Source organism: Vulpes vulpes, chromosome 14, assembly GCF_048418805.1.
Source record: "Vulpes vulpes isolate BD-2025 chromosome 14, VulVul3, whole genome shotgun sequence".
NCBI classification, from domain to species: Eukaryota; Metazoa; Chordata; class Mammalia; order Carnivora; family Canidae; genus Vulpes; species Vulpes vulpes.
The window spans coordinates 103,664,001-103,680,075 of record NC_132793.1 but is presented as its reverse complement, the minus strand read 5'-3'; the positions used below and the strand labels follow the sequence as shown (position 1 = coordinate 103,680,075).

At 41.9% G+C, this 16,075-nt stretch overlaps 1 protein-coding gene across 3 annotated transcripts in view; it reads right to left on the bottom strand.

The window, feature by feature from the left end:
- The window catches only part of ADAMTSL3 (ADAMTS like 3), a 335,305-nt gene that overhangs the window by 43,711 nt on the left and 275,519 nt on the right, over positions 1-16,075 (bottom strand). For all 3 annotated transcript variants that reach the window (XM_072737443.1, XM_072737441.1, XM_072737442.1), the window contains 2 exons: positions 12,031-12,158; positions 9,719-9,847 (listed from right to left, as the gene is read on the bottom strand). In XM_072737443.1, the coding sequence (XP_072593544.1) occupies positions 9,719-9,847; positions 12,031-12,158 (257 nt within the window). The remainder of the gene's footprint in view (positions 1-9,718; positions 9,848-12,030; positions 12,159-16,075) is intronic.

The following is a 16,075-nucleotide window of genomic DNA, read 5'->3' as shown; positions in this document are numbered from 1 at the left end:
TTGAACTGTACATTGGCAGAAAGGGTAGGCAGGGTAGAAAAGGAAGACTGGGGTCCTTGACAAGACTCCATAGAATCTACAGTTTGAAAACCACTGGCTTATTTGCTGGTCTACTGATAGTATACAGGAGAAACGTTAGTTGGAGACAGGGAATGAGTGGGCCTAGGATGTTAAATTACATGATAAAAGGCCTATGGGTCAGTGTGTTTTTATCATGCGAAAGAGTGAAGGTGAATGTGGGGCTGGATGTCTGTGAGGTTTGGGGATAGAGAAACATACTGGTGGTACTGAAGATAGAAGTAGGGTATAGACACATGAGGATGAAAGCAGTGTTGCTGATAACAGAACCAAACCACAATAACTGTGGTCTGGAGGCTTTAAGACATGCATGACTCAGTATCTGCAGACACACACACCCAAGCCTGAGGCTTTTTGCAATAAGTATGAAATTTGATAGGTTCTAGAATAGCCCTGTTTTTCATCTTGCATATTTAGCTACCTTATTCTAGCATTTCTTGCTACTTCTTAATTGTGTAGAGAGTTTTCTCCATACGGGAAATGATGTGAATCAAAGATGAGGAGAAAATCTTCACTCGAGGAGCACTGAGAATGGAGCTTCCACAGATAGATATTCAAAGAACAGCAAATGGTTTTAAAAATGAGTCTTTTTAATCCACTAGCTCAATAATCCAAATATGAACACAAAGAGGTCTGGGGCAAGGGTACCAAGGTTTAGGTGAGGGAGTGGAGAGTCATTACTAGACAGACCCTTTCCTGTCATCATCATAGTAATGGTAGAAGCATGTGTCTGGGGGCAGGCAGGCCTCCATCAGCCTGGGTGCTGACCCAGCTCGCTGAGGCAGACCCCTGACCTAACACTGGCCAGCATCCCACTGGCGAGCGAGCAAGAGCCAGCCTCTCTGTGTATGCTCCCTGGACTCTCAATCTCACACCATGGGGGCAATTCTGCAGGCCAGAATTGGGCCCTGGTTGTTGCCTATACTTGAGCCTCTGACGCTTGTCTCCAAGCTGTGGCACTTCCTAATTCCCCCCTCAGAATTTTTGTCTTGACATCCTTCTCTTTGAATAGCACTCTGGGGTTCCCATTTCTTCTGTCTCAAGTCCAGATTCTCCTTTTCCAACCAGTTCCTTTGGAGTCACACAGACTTGGGATGAAATCTGAGTTTACCCACTCACTAGATATATAGACATGGGAAGTAACTACACGTATCTGAGCCTATTTATTCACTAGCAAAACAAAAACAATAATCATATCCACCTTGTAGGCTGTTCGTATTTTGACACATTAAATTATTAATGATGAGTTTTGATGGATTTTCAATGTGCACCTTACGAGATGCTATCTATCAGCATACACTCCTTTAGCTCTTTGCAATGTAGTGTCTCTCTGTGTTCAACTCAACTGCTATGTGCCAACACTCTGGGCTGGCCTGGGAACACCTGTGTTCCAGATCTCCAATTAGTGACACATTGGTTGCTAAATGCCAGATATGCTGGCTCTCCCTGTTGGACAAATCAGAAGCATTTAATATCTTGAGTAACTGGTCCAACAGTCCAATCAATTGGCCATAATACAATTCCACTGATTTCAATTAATGGCTTTCTGCAGTTTCTTTCCCCTCTATCATTTCATCCATGCTGTAGGTAGTATGCTCTTTCTAAAACACAGATTAGCTCACACTTACTACTCCGCTTCAAATTTTTCTTGCCTCCCCATTGCCAATGAAATGAAGTCCAAGGGTTTTAGCCTGACATTAAACGCCCTTCACAATATGGTTCCAACTTATACTTCCAAAGCCACCTCTTCCCACTCTCCTTCACACCCTCTGTTTTAAGTCACCCAGATCTGACTGTGGTTTTGCAAATAAGCCAGGAGCTTTCATGTTTCTGTGCTTTTGCATATATGCTGTTTCTTCTGCTTCAAATGGCCTTTCTTTTTGTTCCAAGTGCCCTGGTTGTAACATCATCTGTTCTGTAAACCTCTAATCCTTTAGAAGCCTTAACTATTCTCTCCTGTAGGTGTGTGATGCACTTCATACACACAGATTTCTGCATTTGTTATATCATAGTTTCTTTGTCCATAAAGCTGTAGACACCAGGTCTTATTCATTACTGCACACTAAAGAACGAGATTGGACTTAGCACATGCTTAGTGAATGCTTGCTGAATGGATGGAAAAAATGTGTGGAATTTCCAACCACCTATGATTGATTGTTTGACTGAATATAGTATTAAGAGAGGAGGGTGCTGGGAAGACTTCTGTATCACAGGCAGAAGTAGGGGAAAGCAAGGGATGGGTAGCCTTTTTGAGTGGAAGAATAGGTTTTAAATATTCTTAAAAATAATTGTAGCAATTTTAAAGATTTTTTTAAATTTTTTTATTGGAGTTCAATTTGCCAACATATAGCATAACACCCAGTGCTCATCCTGCCAAGTGCCCCCTCAGTGCTCTTCACCCAGTCACCCCAACGCCTCGCCCACCTCCCTTTCCACTACCCCTTGTTCGTTTCCCAGAGTTAGGTGTCTCTCATGTTTTGTCACCCTCACTGATACTTTCACTCATTTTCTCTCCTTTAAGGATTTTATATGGTTTAAAAATGGATAACCATAATATAGAAGAGGGCATACATTTCAAAAATCATAGGTTGAGAAAAACAAATTAGTTTTAATATGGCCAAAAGCAACAAAATGTTTAGTTCATAAAATAGGTGCAAGCAGATGATCCTCAGGTTTTCAAGTATTCTGAAAATTATATGCCAAATTTTGAAGGTGAATGTATTTTTCTGAAGCAATGGCTCTTTTTCTTTAGAGAGGATCAAAGAGATTTGTGATTTAAAGATGTTACGTGACTACCATCGAACTCTACACTACGTAATATAAACCAATGGCTTTTGGGTGAAAATAATTGTCAGAGAGATGAGCTACATATAGGACTTTAACCATATCATTTTGCTGTACCACAAAAATGTTCTCAAAATCCTCCCCTGTAAGGGAAATTATTAAACCCAGTAAAGAAAGCTAGTAATTCCATTAGACATCACCAAAACTTTAGGTATACTCAACAGAATTTTAATCCTAAAAAAAAATCTGTTTAAGAAACTACTTTTAAATTTATGTCATATGTTCTGACCACCATCTCTTAGACATTGAAAGGCTTTCCTTCCCTCGACTCATGTTGTGGAGCACCAAGCACCCCACTGTTACCTGGGCACACTGGCGCTTCCCACCACCTGCTTGTCCATATACGGTGGGGGGTTAATCCTGTAAACTCCCACCTACATGTTTCCCTATCCTTTCCCATCCATGGGCAGCATAACACTGATAGGGATGTAGGGCTTAAACTAACCACACCACTAATAGGATACTCTTTCTAGAAGGCAATTTGTGATAAGCATTTTGAGTTATCGAAATTTTAATGCCTTAAGATATTATAAAAACATTGAATGACCTGTGATTCAGTAATTCTAATCCTGTTAATCTGTTTTAAAAATTAATCTCAACAACACAAAAATGTTATACGCACAAAAAACATTCCTTATATAGCTATATGTTACTGAAAAGAGTATAAGCAGCTTAACTTTCCCTAAATAAGAGAATGGCTTAGTTGAGCTGCATTCATATCATTTGTGAAGCAATTAAATTATATTTATGATTTTTTTTTAGTGTCATGAGAAAATTCTGACTTAATGAGAAAAGGTTACAGGAATGCAACAAAGAGGAAATGCTGGTTGTGTCTTTGTGATGGAATTGTGGGAATTTCTTTGCTTCTTAATGCTTTGCTGTGCTTTCTAATTATTTTATAATGAGATGTGTTACTTTTTATAAGGAGACAAGAAAACTGAAAATAGGGGGAACCTTTGGAGCAGAAGGAGTGCTAGCTTCAGAAGCAGTGAACTCAGCCCTTCCATGGACTAGGTTTACCCCTTTGGTCAGGTCCCACTTCTCTGGGTCTTGTTTTCAAAAAATAAGGACTCTATATTCAACTCCCAAGACCAAGACCTGGGTGGTTTCCAGTCAAGGCCATCTACATTGCTTCAAATCACCCTCTGTGAAAGATGTTTTTCAAATGGTGAAATTCCAGTTTCACCAAATCACAGATTCTTACAGTATTTGGTTTCTTCTTTTTCCATTACAACTATAGTGTTTGAATCATAATATAGGTAAATGAGTTTTTCACAGACTGGTGTTTCAGCTCCAAGTAACTCCTTGATAAGGACATTGTAACTACCTTTTTTATCCACTAAAAATGTTTTCATTGAAGTAGGGTTGATATATAATATTAAGTTGGTTTCAGGTGTATATCACAGGGATTCAGCAATTATACAAATTATGAAATGCTAACTACAATATATGTACTATAGTATTATTGACTCTCTATATTCCCTGTGCTGTACTTTTCATCCTCATGACTTCTTTACTTTATAATTGGAAGTCTGTACCTCGTCACCCCCTTCATCCATGTCACTATCCACCCCTCCATCTCCTCTTTGGCTCTTTAGAGAGAGATCTTTCTGGGTTCCCTCCTCAGTCTTCCTGATATTGGGTAAGAAGTTTGTTGGCACTCAGTTATAAGCCCAGACTGGCCAGGTATCTTAGCTCAAGCATTTTTCCTACTTTTACTTCCATTTGTCCCAGATTCCTGCAAAAGACCAAGGATCTAGGGTAGAATTTTAGGGCTGGTCATCAGCCTCCAATCCCTTATTCTGTAACAGAGAATCACGGTTGAGTATGTGACAGGACCAATGTCCCACAGCACAGCAGAGGCAGGGCAGAGAGGAAAACCAAAAAAACCACGGGTCTAGGATGCAAAATTAGTTCCCATTCATATTGGACTATATTTGCTTTAATTCTTGGTTAAGCAGTAAAGCATCATAGCTAAGCTAAAGTTCCTGCCCCAAACTTTTTCTCCTTTTTTTCCTGGCAGTACCGACAACCCTGCCACTGGTGTCCATCCTTCCTGGGAACATCTGCGCATTTTTGCCATTACTTACATACTGATAAGTGGTACCTATGATTTGTTGTCTTGAAAACTTCGTAGTGTTATCCTATTGTGGGTATTCAGATTATGATTTTAATGAGATACAATTTATATACTGTAAAATTCACCCTTCCAAGGGTACACTTCAGGGACTTCTTTGGCACATTCATAAAGTCATGCAACCATCTCTACTTGATAATTCCAGAACATTTTCATCCCCCCAAGAAATGTGTGCCCATTAGTCATCCCTGCCATTTAGTCTCTTAGTCACCAGCAGCATCTTATCTGTCTCTGTGGATTTGCCTGTCCAAGACACTTCGTGGAAATGTAATTACACAATATGTGATCTTTTGTGTCTGGCTTCTCTCACTCACCGCAGTTTTTCAAGATCTATCCATGTGTTAGCATGGATCAGCCCTTCATTCCTTTTTACGGCCAAAGAAAATTGCATTGCATGGATGTGCTACATGTTGTTTGTCTGTTCATCAGTTGATGGACATGACATTGTTCCTACTCTTTGCTATCAGCATTCATGCACCAGGGTTGTGGGGATGTGTGTTTTTATTTGTCATGGGTGTGTATACCTAGGAGTGGAATTGCTGAGTCTCACTTTTGGGAGAACCATCAGACTATTTTCCAAAGCAGCCATATGATTTTAAATTCCTCTTGCAGTGCAAGAGGGTTCTGACTTCTCTACATTTTCCACACTTTTATGATCTTTAATGCTTATACATTCTGATTACAGCCATTACAGAGAGGAAAGTGGCATCTCATGACTATGTTTTCTATGCAACTGATGAGTCACTAAACTGTACATCTGAAACTAATAATATGTCAATATGTTAATTGATTTTCATAGAATTTGAAAAAAATAAAGAAAAGAAAGTGGTATCTCATTGTGGTTCTGACTTAGGTTTCCCCAATGACTAAGGACGTTGGGCATCTTTTTATGTGCTTATTGGTCATCTGTACATTTTTGGAGAGATGTCCACTGAGATCATTTGTCTGTTTTAAACGAGGTTGTCTTTTTATTGCTGAGTTCTAAGAGTTCCTTTTACATTTTGGACAATCTCTTATCAAATATATGATTTGCCAACATTTTCACTCATCCTGTGGGCTTTTGTACTTTCCTGATATGTCCTTTGCAGTAAAAAAGTTTTTCAGTTTGAAGAAGCCTGTTGACCCACTTGTTTGTTTTGGTGCTTATATCCTAGCTAAGAAACTATCGCCTGGGGTTCCTGGGTGGCTCAGTCAGTTAAGTGTTGGACTCTTGATTTTGGCTCAGGTCATGATCCCTAAGTCATGAGATCAAGCCCTGCATCAGGCTCCCTGCTCAGCACGGGGCTTGCTTAAGATTCTTTCTCTTCTTCTACCCCTGCTTTTGTTCTCTTTCAAATACATAAATCTTAAAAAAAAAAAAATTATTGCCTAACCTAAAGTGACTAAAGTGATCTAAAGAATTGTGCCTGTTTTGTACTAAGGGTTTCATAGTGTTAACTTTCAAATTTAGGTTTTTGATTCACCATGAGTTATGTTTTGTATATGATATAAGGTTCCACTTCATTCTTTTGCAAGTGGGTATCCAAGAGCACCACCACCATTTGTGGAAAAGATGACACTCTCTCCCACCTTGAACCTTCTTAGTAGCCCTCTTGAAAGATCATGCTTTAAAGATTTACCTGTGTTGATTCAGCAGCTCTAATTTATTCATTTTACTACTTTATAGTGTTCCAGGAAATGAATATATTTTCATGGCCTCTTTCTCCTGCTGGTAGAGATTTAGGTTGTTTTTATTCACATTTTTTTCTTTCTCTTTTCATTTTTCTCTCTCTTCCCCTATCTCTGTGCACATTCTAGTTAACTGTCTCTTTACCTTGTTACAAAGGCTACCCCTGCAAGTAGAATTTCTGGCATCCAGAGGAGCCTGACACACAAAACCACGCTATAGCAGAAACTCAGGTTAGCTACACTTCTAATGAGCTTGAGTATGAAAAACAAGCAACACAGAATATACATGCAATAAAAAAATTATAAAATAGAAAATTATAGAAATTTATAGAAATTTGCAAAGTAAATTATAGATAATTATAAAATAAATGATGTTCTTACTTAAGCATTAACACTAGGGGAAAAAAATGCACAGCTAGATTTATCAGTAACTTTTCTCAGATGAGCTTTTCTTTCTTGCCAGAAGGTGGCAGAGAGGATGCAGCTTAAACTCTTCTTCCTCCATTTTTAAAAGGAAAAAAAAAAATCTTTTTAAAGAGGAAGGCAAATAACTTGTGCAACTTAAAACTTCTAACTTTTAAACATACAGATTTGCAGGTTCTAATATTTAATACAGTTACTGAAATATCACCTAAGAGTGACTGGAGACAATCACTTTGGATATCTGTATACCTGAATTAAATAAGACATATTTGGCCATAATAAAAAAAAAATCAAAACCTATGAATCTGTCTAAAAGGTATGAATAGATGAGCTCACTATAATTACTGGAAAATATTTTAAGGTTAACTGAGAAGAGAAAAATTAATATATGCCACTGATTTACGGAAATAGTATCAATTTGCAATATGAAAATATAATTTTGAGAAGCAGCATTCAAGTTTGTAAATGCTCTACTGCCCTCACTTATAAATGAGGGACTGGATTCCATGAAACCCAAAGTCCCTCCTTCCACTAACATGGTGCCTTTCCCATTGTAGAGACAAGGGTAGGAAGGTCATATATGAGCCAGGGACAGAACTGTCTGTAAAACCCAAGTTTTCTGACCCTTCACCAGCTTCCCCATCTGTCTTTAAAAAGATGGATCTCCATAAAAAGCTGTTCCTATGGCTTCTGCCCATAAGAAAACACAGTAAGTTCACTATAGGTTTATTTAAAATGGCACATAACTCAAAGTGAGACAGGTTTATTTTGAGAAGAAAGGTCCTGATGAGTCCCCAGGGTCCAGTCCATAGGGGATGGCTGCCAGGAAAAGAAAAACCCAATGGGGCAGCTCCCAGTAGGAGAAAGGAGTGGGGGAGGAGGCAGAGGAGTGCTCCCAACACCAAGCTCCATCCAGACCCCAGGGGTGGAGAGGTGAGGGGCAGGAAGGAGGTAGAGAAAGGTCAGAAAGAGGCCCACATGCTGACTGGGCCTGGCCCAGTCAATAAAACCCAGACGAGTTTAATGTCTTTGCTGGAGGTTTCACTCACAAGAGCAGTTGCCACTGAATCCGGCCCCCGACTTATGACAGCGAGTAATACACCAGGATCCTTTCAATGGCTTATCCCCTGAATGCCTGATTTTAAACTATTGTGGAAGTAAGAAATTTAGAAATAATGTTAAAAGTTGAGGTTTCTCTTAATAGAAGTCAGATCTATTTTGCAGAATCCTCTGCAGGTGTAGGGCTGGAGAAACTCTAGCCGTTTGTGGCTTGGCAACTGCAAAGTTCCGTTCTGCTTTTCTCCTCGGTGCGGCCAGGGAATGCGGGCCCGTTCTGTAATGGTAGGTGCGCTCTGCCAGAAAACTCACATATTTGTGGGTGGAGTCAGTTGGGAGGCTGGAGGGATTTTGCAAGTCTGCATAGGCCAAACACTGCAGGGACTTCCAAGGGGTGAAAAATAATACCTTGGGGGTTAGCAAATTTCCACTGCTTGATGAGCCAAAGATGCAGCTCTGGAAACATGGCAAAGGAACAGATCATCACAGGGAGGGAGTGCCTGGAAGGTAGGGGGATGTGTCCCAGGATCACTTCACTACATGCATGGTCACTATGTTACCAAGAACAGCAAAAGGACTCCCTGGGTCACCCTGGTTATCTGGGCCACAGTCTCAGTCAGATTCATCTGAAGTGGCTACAACTTACAGGGACTCTATTAGCTGGAATTGAGGGAGACACAGTCGCCCTGGCAATGAATGAATGTACAGTAAATCACGGGCATGCCCTCAGTCACTTTAAAATAGATCTTCATTGCAAAGAGTTCACAAATCTCACTGAGAAACTGATCAAAATTATTCACACAGCTCCCCTGACCCCATAAAATGTACATGTGTGCAGGATATAACATTTATCCCAGTTTGGGGATGCATGGGTCCAGGTTAAGACTTAAGAATCTGTGATTCAAAGAGAAAGAATGGCCTGACATCAGGGCAAGTTGGGACTGCAAGTGTTGTTTCTATTAAAGAAAGAAGGAGTCAGAAAGAAAGCTTATCTGCCATTGCAAACAATGCAGAATGAGCCACTGAGGCATAGACTGGTTATGCTTGCCTTAGGACTGTCCAGGATAGAGAGAGTGTAGGCCAGGAGACCCTAATATTCCCACCCCCAAACCTGGTTTTGCCTAGCTGGGGGACACATCTAACAATTTCCAGCAAATCCCTTCCCTGACATTCTGCTTACTCAGCAACTACAGGACTAGAAGTTGGCCTGTCATGTAGGTCTGCCCACAGAGACACAGTGTCCTGGGTTGGCCAATATGAGCATGCCAGTGTGCAAGGCAGTCACAGTCCTCACTGGAAAGGGATAAATGGGGATTCTGTTTTACACACTGGTCTCATATGAATTGGTCTCACCCTTGAGAGACAGATCTACTGTCAGGTTGCTGGAAAATCAGATCTTTAAGCCAATCAGGCTGAGGTCTGAGATACCAAACTGCCAGCTGACATCTCCTGGCAACAGTAGACTGGCCATGCCCCCCTCCACCCCCCCACACTGGAAATGCCCATACTTGCCTTTTACAGGACATTGGATTGTCACGTCTGCCTGCAGGGCTGCCTCTATGATGCCTCCAACCACAACGGACAGATGGCTGTGTTCCAGTCTGCTGATATTTCTTTCAATAGACAAGATGGCAGGTGCCTCTTAATTCAAAGGGGGCAGGAAACTGTGTTAGGTGCAGGCTTTTGCTCCGATTAAACCCATTTGGTAAACTGCATTTGGTAAACTTGGTTGTGCATTTGGTAAACTTGGTTGTGCATTTGGTAAACTTGGTTGTGCTCTGTAAGAGCAGGGGCAGAATCTGGCTCTCTCTGTATCCCTCATGGTGCCCATTAGGATTTCCACATACACAGCCAGGGGGTGCCTAGTGCACAGATGGACAGGCAGACAGATGGACGGACACAGTCAAAGAGATACCCACAGGGTGCACAGCAACAACCATAGATGGGTTATGGGGTTATTCTGGTTTTATGACCAGAATAGAAGATAAATCTCCCTTTGATAAATCAAAAAAGATGGAATTCAGCAGTTCATAAAAAGCCAAGGAGGCAGGGTAGGGCAGGGCCAATGTCTCTGCAGTGCCACTCTGCATGAACTGGCAGGATCCAACACATCAGGGCTTCGGACCAGCTGACTCTTTCTCTGGGAGGAAAACTTGGAACAAACTGACATAAAACTTGCATGGGGAAATAATAACAAGTCACCAAGAATCAAGAACCTAATCAAGGACTTTTATGTCCCTGGATTTTGAGAAACATGGACTTTAAGCAGATGCTTTCGTTAACTCACTCAGGAAATAAACTTTGTGCCTGAGCTGAACAACAGGAGTGCAAAGTTGGAAAACAGTCACTCTTGGCCTCAAGCAACTCAGATTGGTGGGAGACTCCAAACCACACAGGCTGGTGGCTGCTGAGGCAGGAGAAGGTGCTGGTTGACCAGGGGTCTCTCAGGAGCATGTGAGGGTCAGGGAAGGCAACAACCCAGAAAGGGTGTTGACAGAGTATCCCTCTATGGAGGATGACCTCCATGATTGCATTCCTTACTCTACCATCAGCATGTGAGCCACTGTGGGGAGAGGCCTGTTTTGTCACCTATGCATGTGCGTGCAAAATGAGTGCATTTCAGTGGACTGTTTGGTATCCATGGATTCAGGAGCCAAAGGACATGCTGTACCAGCTCTCCCAGGAATCTGGATTGTCCTCGATGAGCCTAAAGGGAGACTTATGATCCCCAAAGGGGACTGCCATTCTTCCTGGGAATTCCCAACCTCAGGGCTGATGCTCACAGGAGGGTCAGAGCACAGAAAGTCAAGGCCTGGAGCAGTCCAGGTGGCTCAGCGGTTTAGTGCCGCCTTCAGCCCAGGATGTGATCCTGGGGACCTTGGATCAAGTCCCGTGTTGGGCTCCCTGCATGGAGCCTGCTTCTCTCTCTGCCTGTGTCTCTGCCTCTCTCTCTCTGTGTCTCTCATGAATAAATAAATAAAATCTTTAAAAAAAAAGTCAAGGCCTGAAGGCCCCACCTGGGGAATGCAGCTAGGGGCAAAGCTCAAGCTCAAGCCAGACAGTTTCAAGGAGCTTTTAAATTCAACTGGTCCAACCTTCTCAGTGTGTGGATACAAGGCACCTGCTACCAAGCTCAGAACTCAGTTGTCCGAATGCTGGATTCTAATCCCTGGTACTTCTCTCCTCCTCTTACTCCCTGTGAGCCACAGATACCAGAAACCACAAGGCAGATAGCTGGAGGAGGGAGCTCGTTTTATTTATAATCCCAGAACAGGAACTTACCACAAGGAAGCGTTGCTTACAACTTATCACCCAGAAGTGTTCCTTTGTAATTAAGCACATTTTAATATTAAAATGATACCATCTGCCTTCTGGGAAGACAGTAAATTTACATCACTTCTGAAAGTGTTCTGAAGGACTGGTAGGTATGCCTCTGGAGGTATACAGCCCTTTTTAGAGGATAATTATTCACTTGCATTGGCTGGTGGCACTTAAAAAATGAGAAGTTCATACTATCAATGCTGCCAGTTAAACTCTGTCTCATTAACACCCAGTTCTCAGAAGGCAAGCTCTAAAGCAGACATTTTTGAGATCTGGTCCACAGGCCAGCAGCATTGGTATGACTTGGGACCGTGTTAAAAATGTGAACTCTTGGATTCCATCCCAGACCTACTGAGTCAGAAGCTCCAGGAATGGGGTCTAGAAATCTGTGTTTAGACAACCCCCCTGCCCTCGAGTATTTCTGCTGTCCGTGCTGACCTTTGGGAGCTGCTGCCCTAGAAAATCCCAAACCAAGCATCCCAGGTTTCAACAACGGGCATTACCTGCGTAGAGCACTGGAGAACTCTCCACATCTGAACCAAGATGGTTAGCCACAGAGCATCCATACGTTCCTTGCTCCTTCTTTGTAGGGTTCCGTATCTGCATTTTTCCCATTCCAGCCAAGACTATCCTGTAGAACAGTTAGAAACGGGTGCGTTCATGTAACGTACTTCACAGCTCTAGGCTCACAGCATGTCCCAGGGAAAGAAAACTGCAAAATTATACTCTGAGCTGGCAAAGATCCTGCCCATAAGACTATAGAGTGGAAGAGTCTTCCTCCTGGGTTTGAGCTCAGAGATGCAGTACCCAGACATGCTTGACAAGCCAGTCTTTCTGCCTCACTTTGCACCAGAAAAGACTTTTCTGGATGAACTCAATGCTTAATCTACCACATTTTCAGAAAGACAAACTAGCAAGTGTCACTTTGCAGGAAATTAACCTTTCACTGTGTGCCCAAACCCTTCCTTGTGAACTGCAGGTGTGAGTTTTTTGGTTCAGATTTTCACACCGGAAGCAAGCGGGCTGTCTGGCGATGCAGCTTGGCTCAAGTTGTTACCTCAGTAGGACCAAATGGAGAAGTCAGAGGAGGTAGCAGTGCTAAGGCTGCCTTAGGACTGACCTGTATGAGTCCCATATGGCTTCCCAATTACAGATAGCCATAAACACCTGCAGGTAAATACTGCAAGAACCAGTATTGCTCAGGTATATCCTGACAGGTAAAGTAACTATTCAGGGATTAGAAAAGGGTGATTGTTCTTCTTTTCTTTTAATTTTTTTCTTGACAATCTGAAGCTGCTTCTAGATCACCTGGGTCGGCATCCTTAAACTATTTTTTCCCTGCCACCTCCCACTTTCCAGATCTTAGCAAGATGAACTATTCTGACCACTAAATGCTGTATGTTTTTCTTCATGAATTCTAGAACTAGCAAGCTGGAGAAGAGTCAGTTCTCCATTTCCTGTCACTTCATGGTGCTCACCCTATGCTCCAGCCATAATGAACCTCTAACAGTTTCCAGAACATTCTATGATCTTTCATCACCCTGAGCATTTGCATATGTTGTTCACTGTATTTGGAATGCCCTTCCCCCCTCCCACCCCATTCTGGCAAACTCTGATTTACCCACTGAATCCTGGATCAAATATAATTTCCCCTGTAAAGCTTTCCCCAATACTCCTAGAGTTATCTTCCCCTGCTCTGGGTTCCTTCTGCTCTGGTTCATATATTTATTTGATGAAATATCTATTTCTTCCCACCAGATTGTGATCTTTCAAAAGCAGGGACCAAATCTTATTCACAGCTGTGCATTTACAGTGCCTAACACAGTGACTTTGTATAGAAAGTTCTCAGAAACGTCTGATGACTAAATGTACGAGTGGTCAGAATATAACAGAAGAATAGCACATGGTTTGCATACTAGCAGGAGCTCCTCTGCAACACACATATGAAATACACAAAGGTGGGCAGATATACAACAGTGGAATTGCCCAGACCAAAAACGACAGACCTATTTTCTTTTTGCAATCAAATGCATTTATTTTTTAGCTTAAGCAAGACAGATGAGAAACACAGATAGAGGGAGAGAGAGAGAGGCAGAGACACAGGCAAAAGGAGAAGCAAGCTCCATGCAGGGATCCCAACGTGGGACTCGATCCAAGGTCTCCAGGCTCAGGCCCTGGGCCAAAGGCAGCGCTAAACCACTGAGCCACCCGGGCTGCCCCTGACAGACCTGTTAATAGGGCCAGCTTTCACACTAACATCTAGCATCCCTATTAAGGAATAGTCGATTAAGAAGAATATAATGAGGGTCCAGAGAATCCAGAAGTGGACCCTCAACTTTATGGTCAACTAATATTCGATAAAGGAGGAAAGACTATCCACTGGAAGAAAGACAGCCTCTTCAATAAATGGTGCTGGGAAAATTGGACATCCACATGCAGAAGAATGAAACTGGACCACTCTCTTTCACCATACACAAAAATAAACTCAAAATGGATGAAAGATCTAAATGTGAGACAAGATTCCATCAAAATCCTAGAGGAGAACACAGGCAACACCATTTTTGAACTTGGCCACAGTAACTTCTTGCAAGATACATCCACGAAGGCAAAAGAAACAAAAGCAAAAATGAACTATTGGGACTTCATCAAGATAAGAAGCTTTTGCACAGCAAAGGATACAGTCAACAAAACTCAAAGACAACCTACAGAATGGGAGAAGATATTCGCAAATGACGTATCAGAGAAAGGGCTAGTTTCCAAGATTTATAAAGAACTTATTAAACTCAACACCAAAGAAACAAACAATCCAATCATGAAATGGGCAAAAGACATGAACAGAAACCTCACAGAGGAAGACATAGGCGTGGCCAACACGCACTTGAGAAAATGCTCCGCATCACTTGCCATCAGGGAAATACAAATCAAAACCACAATGAGATACCACCTCACACCAGTGAGAATGGGGAAAATTAACAAGGCAGGAAACCACAAATGTTGGAGAGGATGCGGAGAAAAGGGAACCCTCCTGCACTGTTGGTGGGAATGTGAACTGGTGCAGCAGCCACTCTGGAAAACTGTGTGGAGGTTCCTCAAAGAGTTAAAAATAGACCTGCCCTACGACCCAGCAATTGCCCTGCTGGGGATTTACCCCAAAGATACAGATGCAATGAAACGCCGGGACACCTGCACCCCGATGTTTCTAGCAGCAATGTCCACAATAGCCAAACTGTGGAAGGAGCCTCGGTGTCCATCAAAAGATGAATGGATAAAGAAGATGTGGTTTATGTATACAATGGAATATTCCTCAGCCATTAGAAATGACAAATACCTACCATTTGCTTCAACATGGATGGAACTGGAGGGTATTATGCTGAGTGAAGTAAGTCAATCGGAGAAGGACAAACATTATATGGTCTCATTCATTTGGGGAATATAAATAATAGTGAAAGGGAACAGAAGGGAAGGGAAAAGAAATGGGTAGGAAATATCAGAAAGGGAGACAGAACATGAAGACTCCTAACTCTGGGAAACGAACTAGGGGTGGTGGAAGGGGAAGAGGGTGGGAAGTGGGGGTGACTGGGTGATGGGCACTGAGGGGGGCACTTGACGGGATGAGCACTGGGTGTTATTCTGTATGTTGGTAAATTGAACACCAATAAAAAATAAATTTATTATTAAAAAAAGAAGAATATAATGAGTAATCACATTTGAAAAATAAACACAAATAAAATAAAAATAAATACAGGAAAATGTTTTCTTCCATTATTTCATATATATGTTTATATGAATTAGGAATCCTCAATCCCTTTATTTTGTAGGTCTCTACAGAACAGTGAGAAATCACTGAGATTGGAAATGGTTGGCACATGTGAATCTTACTGCTGGAGAAGCCACCTGGTATCTAGTCTGTGTCGGTCCCTGGACTGGAGAACAGTAGGTAGGGTTCTATAGGGGGGTGTGACCTTGGTCTCTGCTGTACAACCTTGGTCTTGATGAAGCTGATTCACAGGCATCAGCCCCAGTGAATCTACCTACAAAATGCCCTTCCTGGCTGAGATTTCTTACCCAGTTGGCATCCAAACGCCTACACCCCTACACACTTTCCTTTCATTGGATAGAAGCTCTCTTAATTCCCATTTCTGAGTTACTTTGATTGAAAAGACATGTGAGATTCAGAAAAATATATCTAAAGGTGAGATTACATAAAGGAAATAAAACGTAAGGGGAACAAATTAATTAGGTGAGATTAAAGAAGAAAATGGAAATAAGAATGGATCTTATTTTTTTAATTCTCTTAACAACCTAAAAACTTTGGGGGCACCTGGATGGCTCAGTGATTGAGTGTCTGCCTTTGGCTCAGGTCATGATTCAGGGATTCTGGGATCGAGTCCCTGTGGGGAACCTGCTTCACCCTCTGCCTATGTCTCTGCCTCTCTCTCTCTCTCTCTCTCTCTCTCTCTCGGTCTCTCATGAATAAATAAATAATATCTATAAAAAATACAAAAAACAAAAGCTTTTAATAGCCATATGTAATTGCTTCGGTATCAA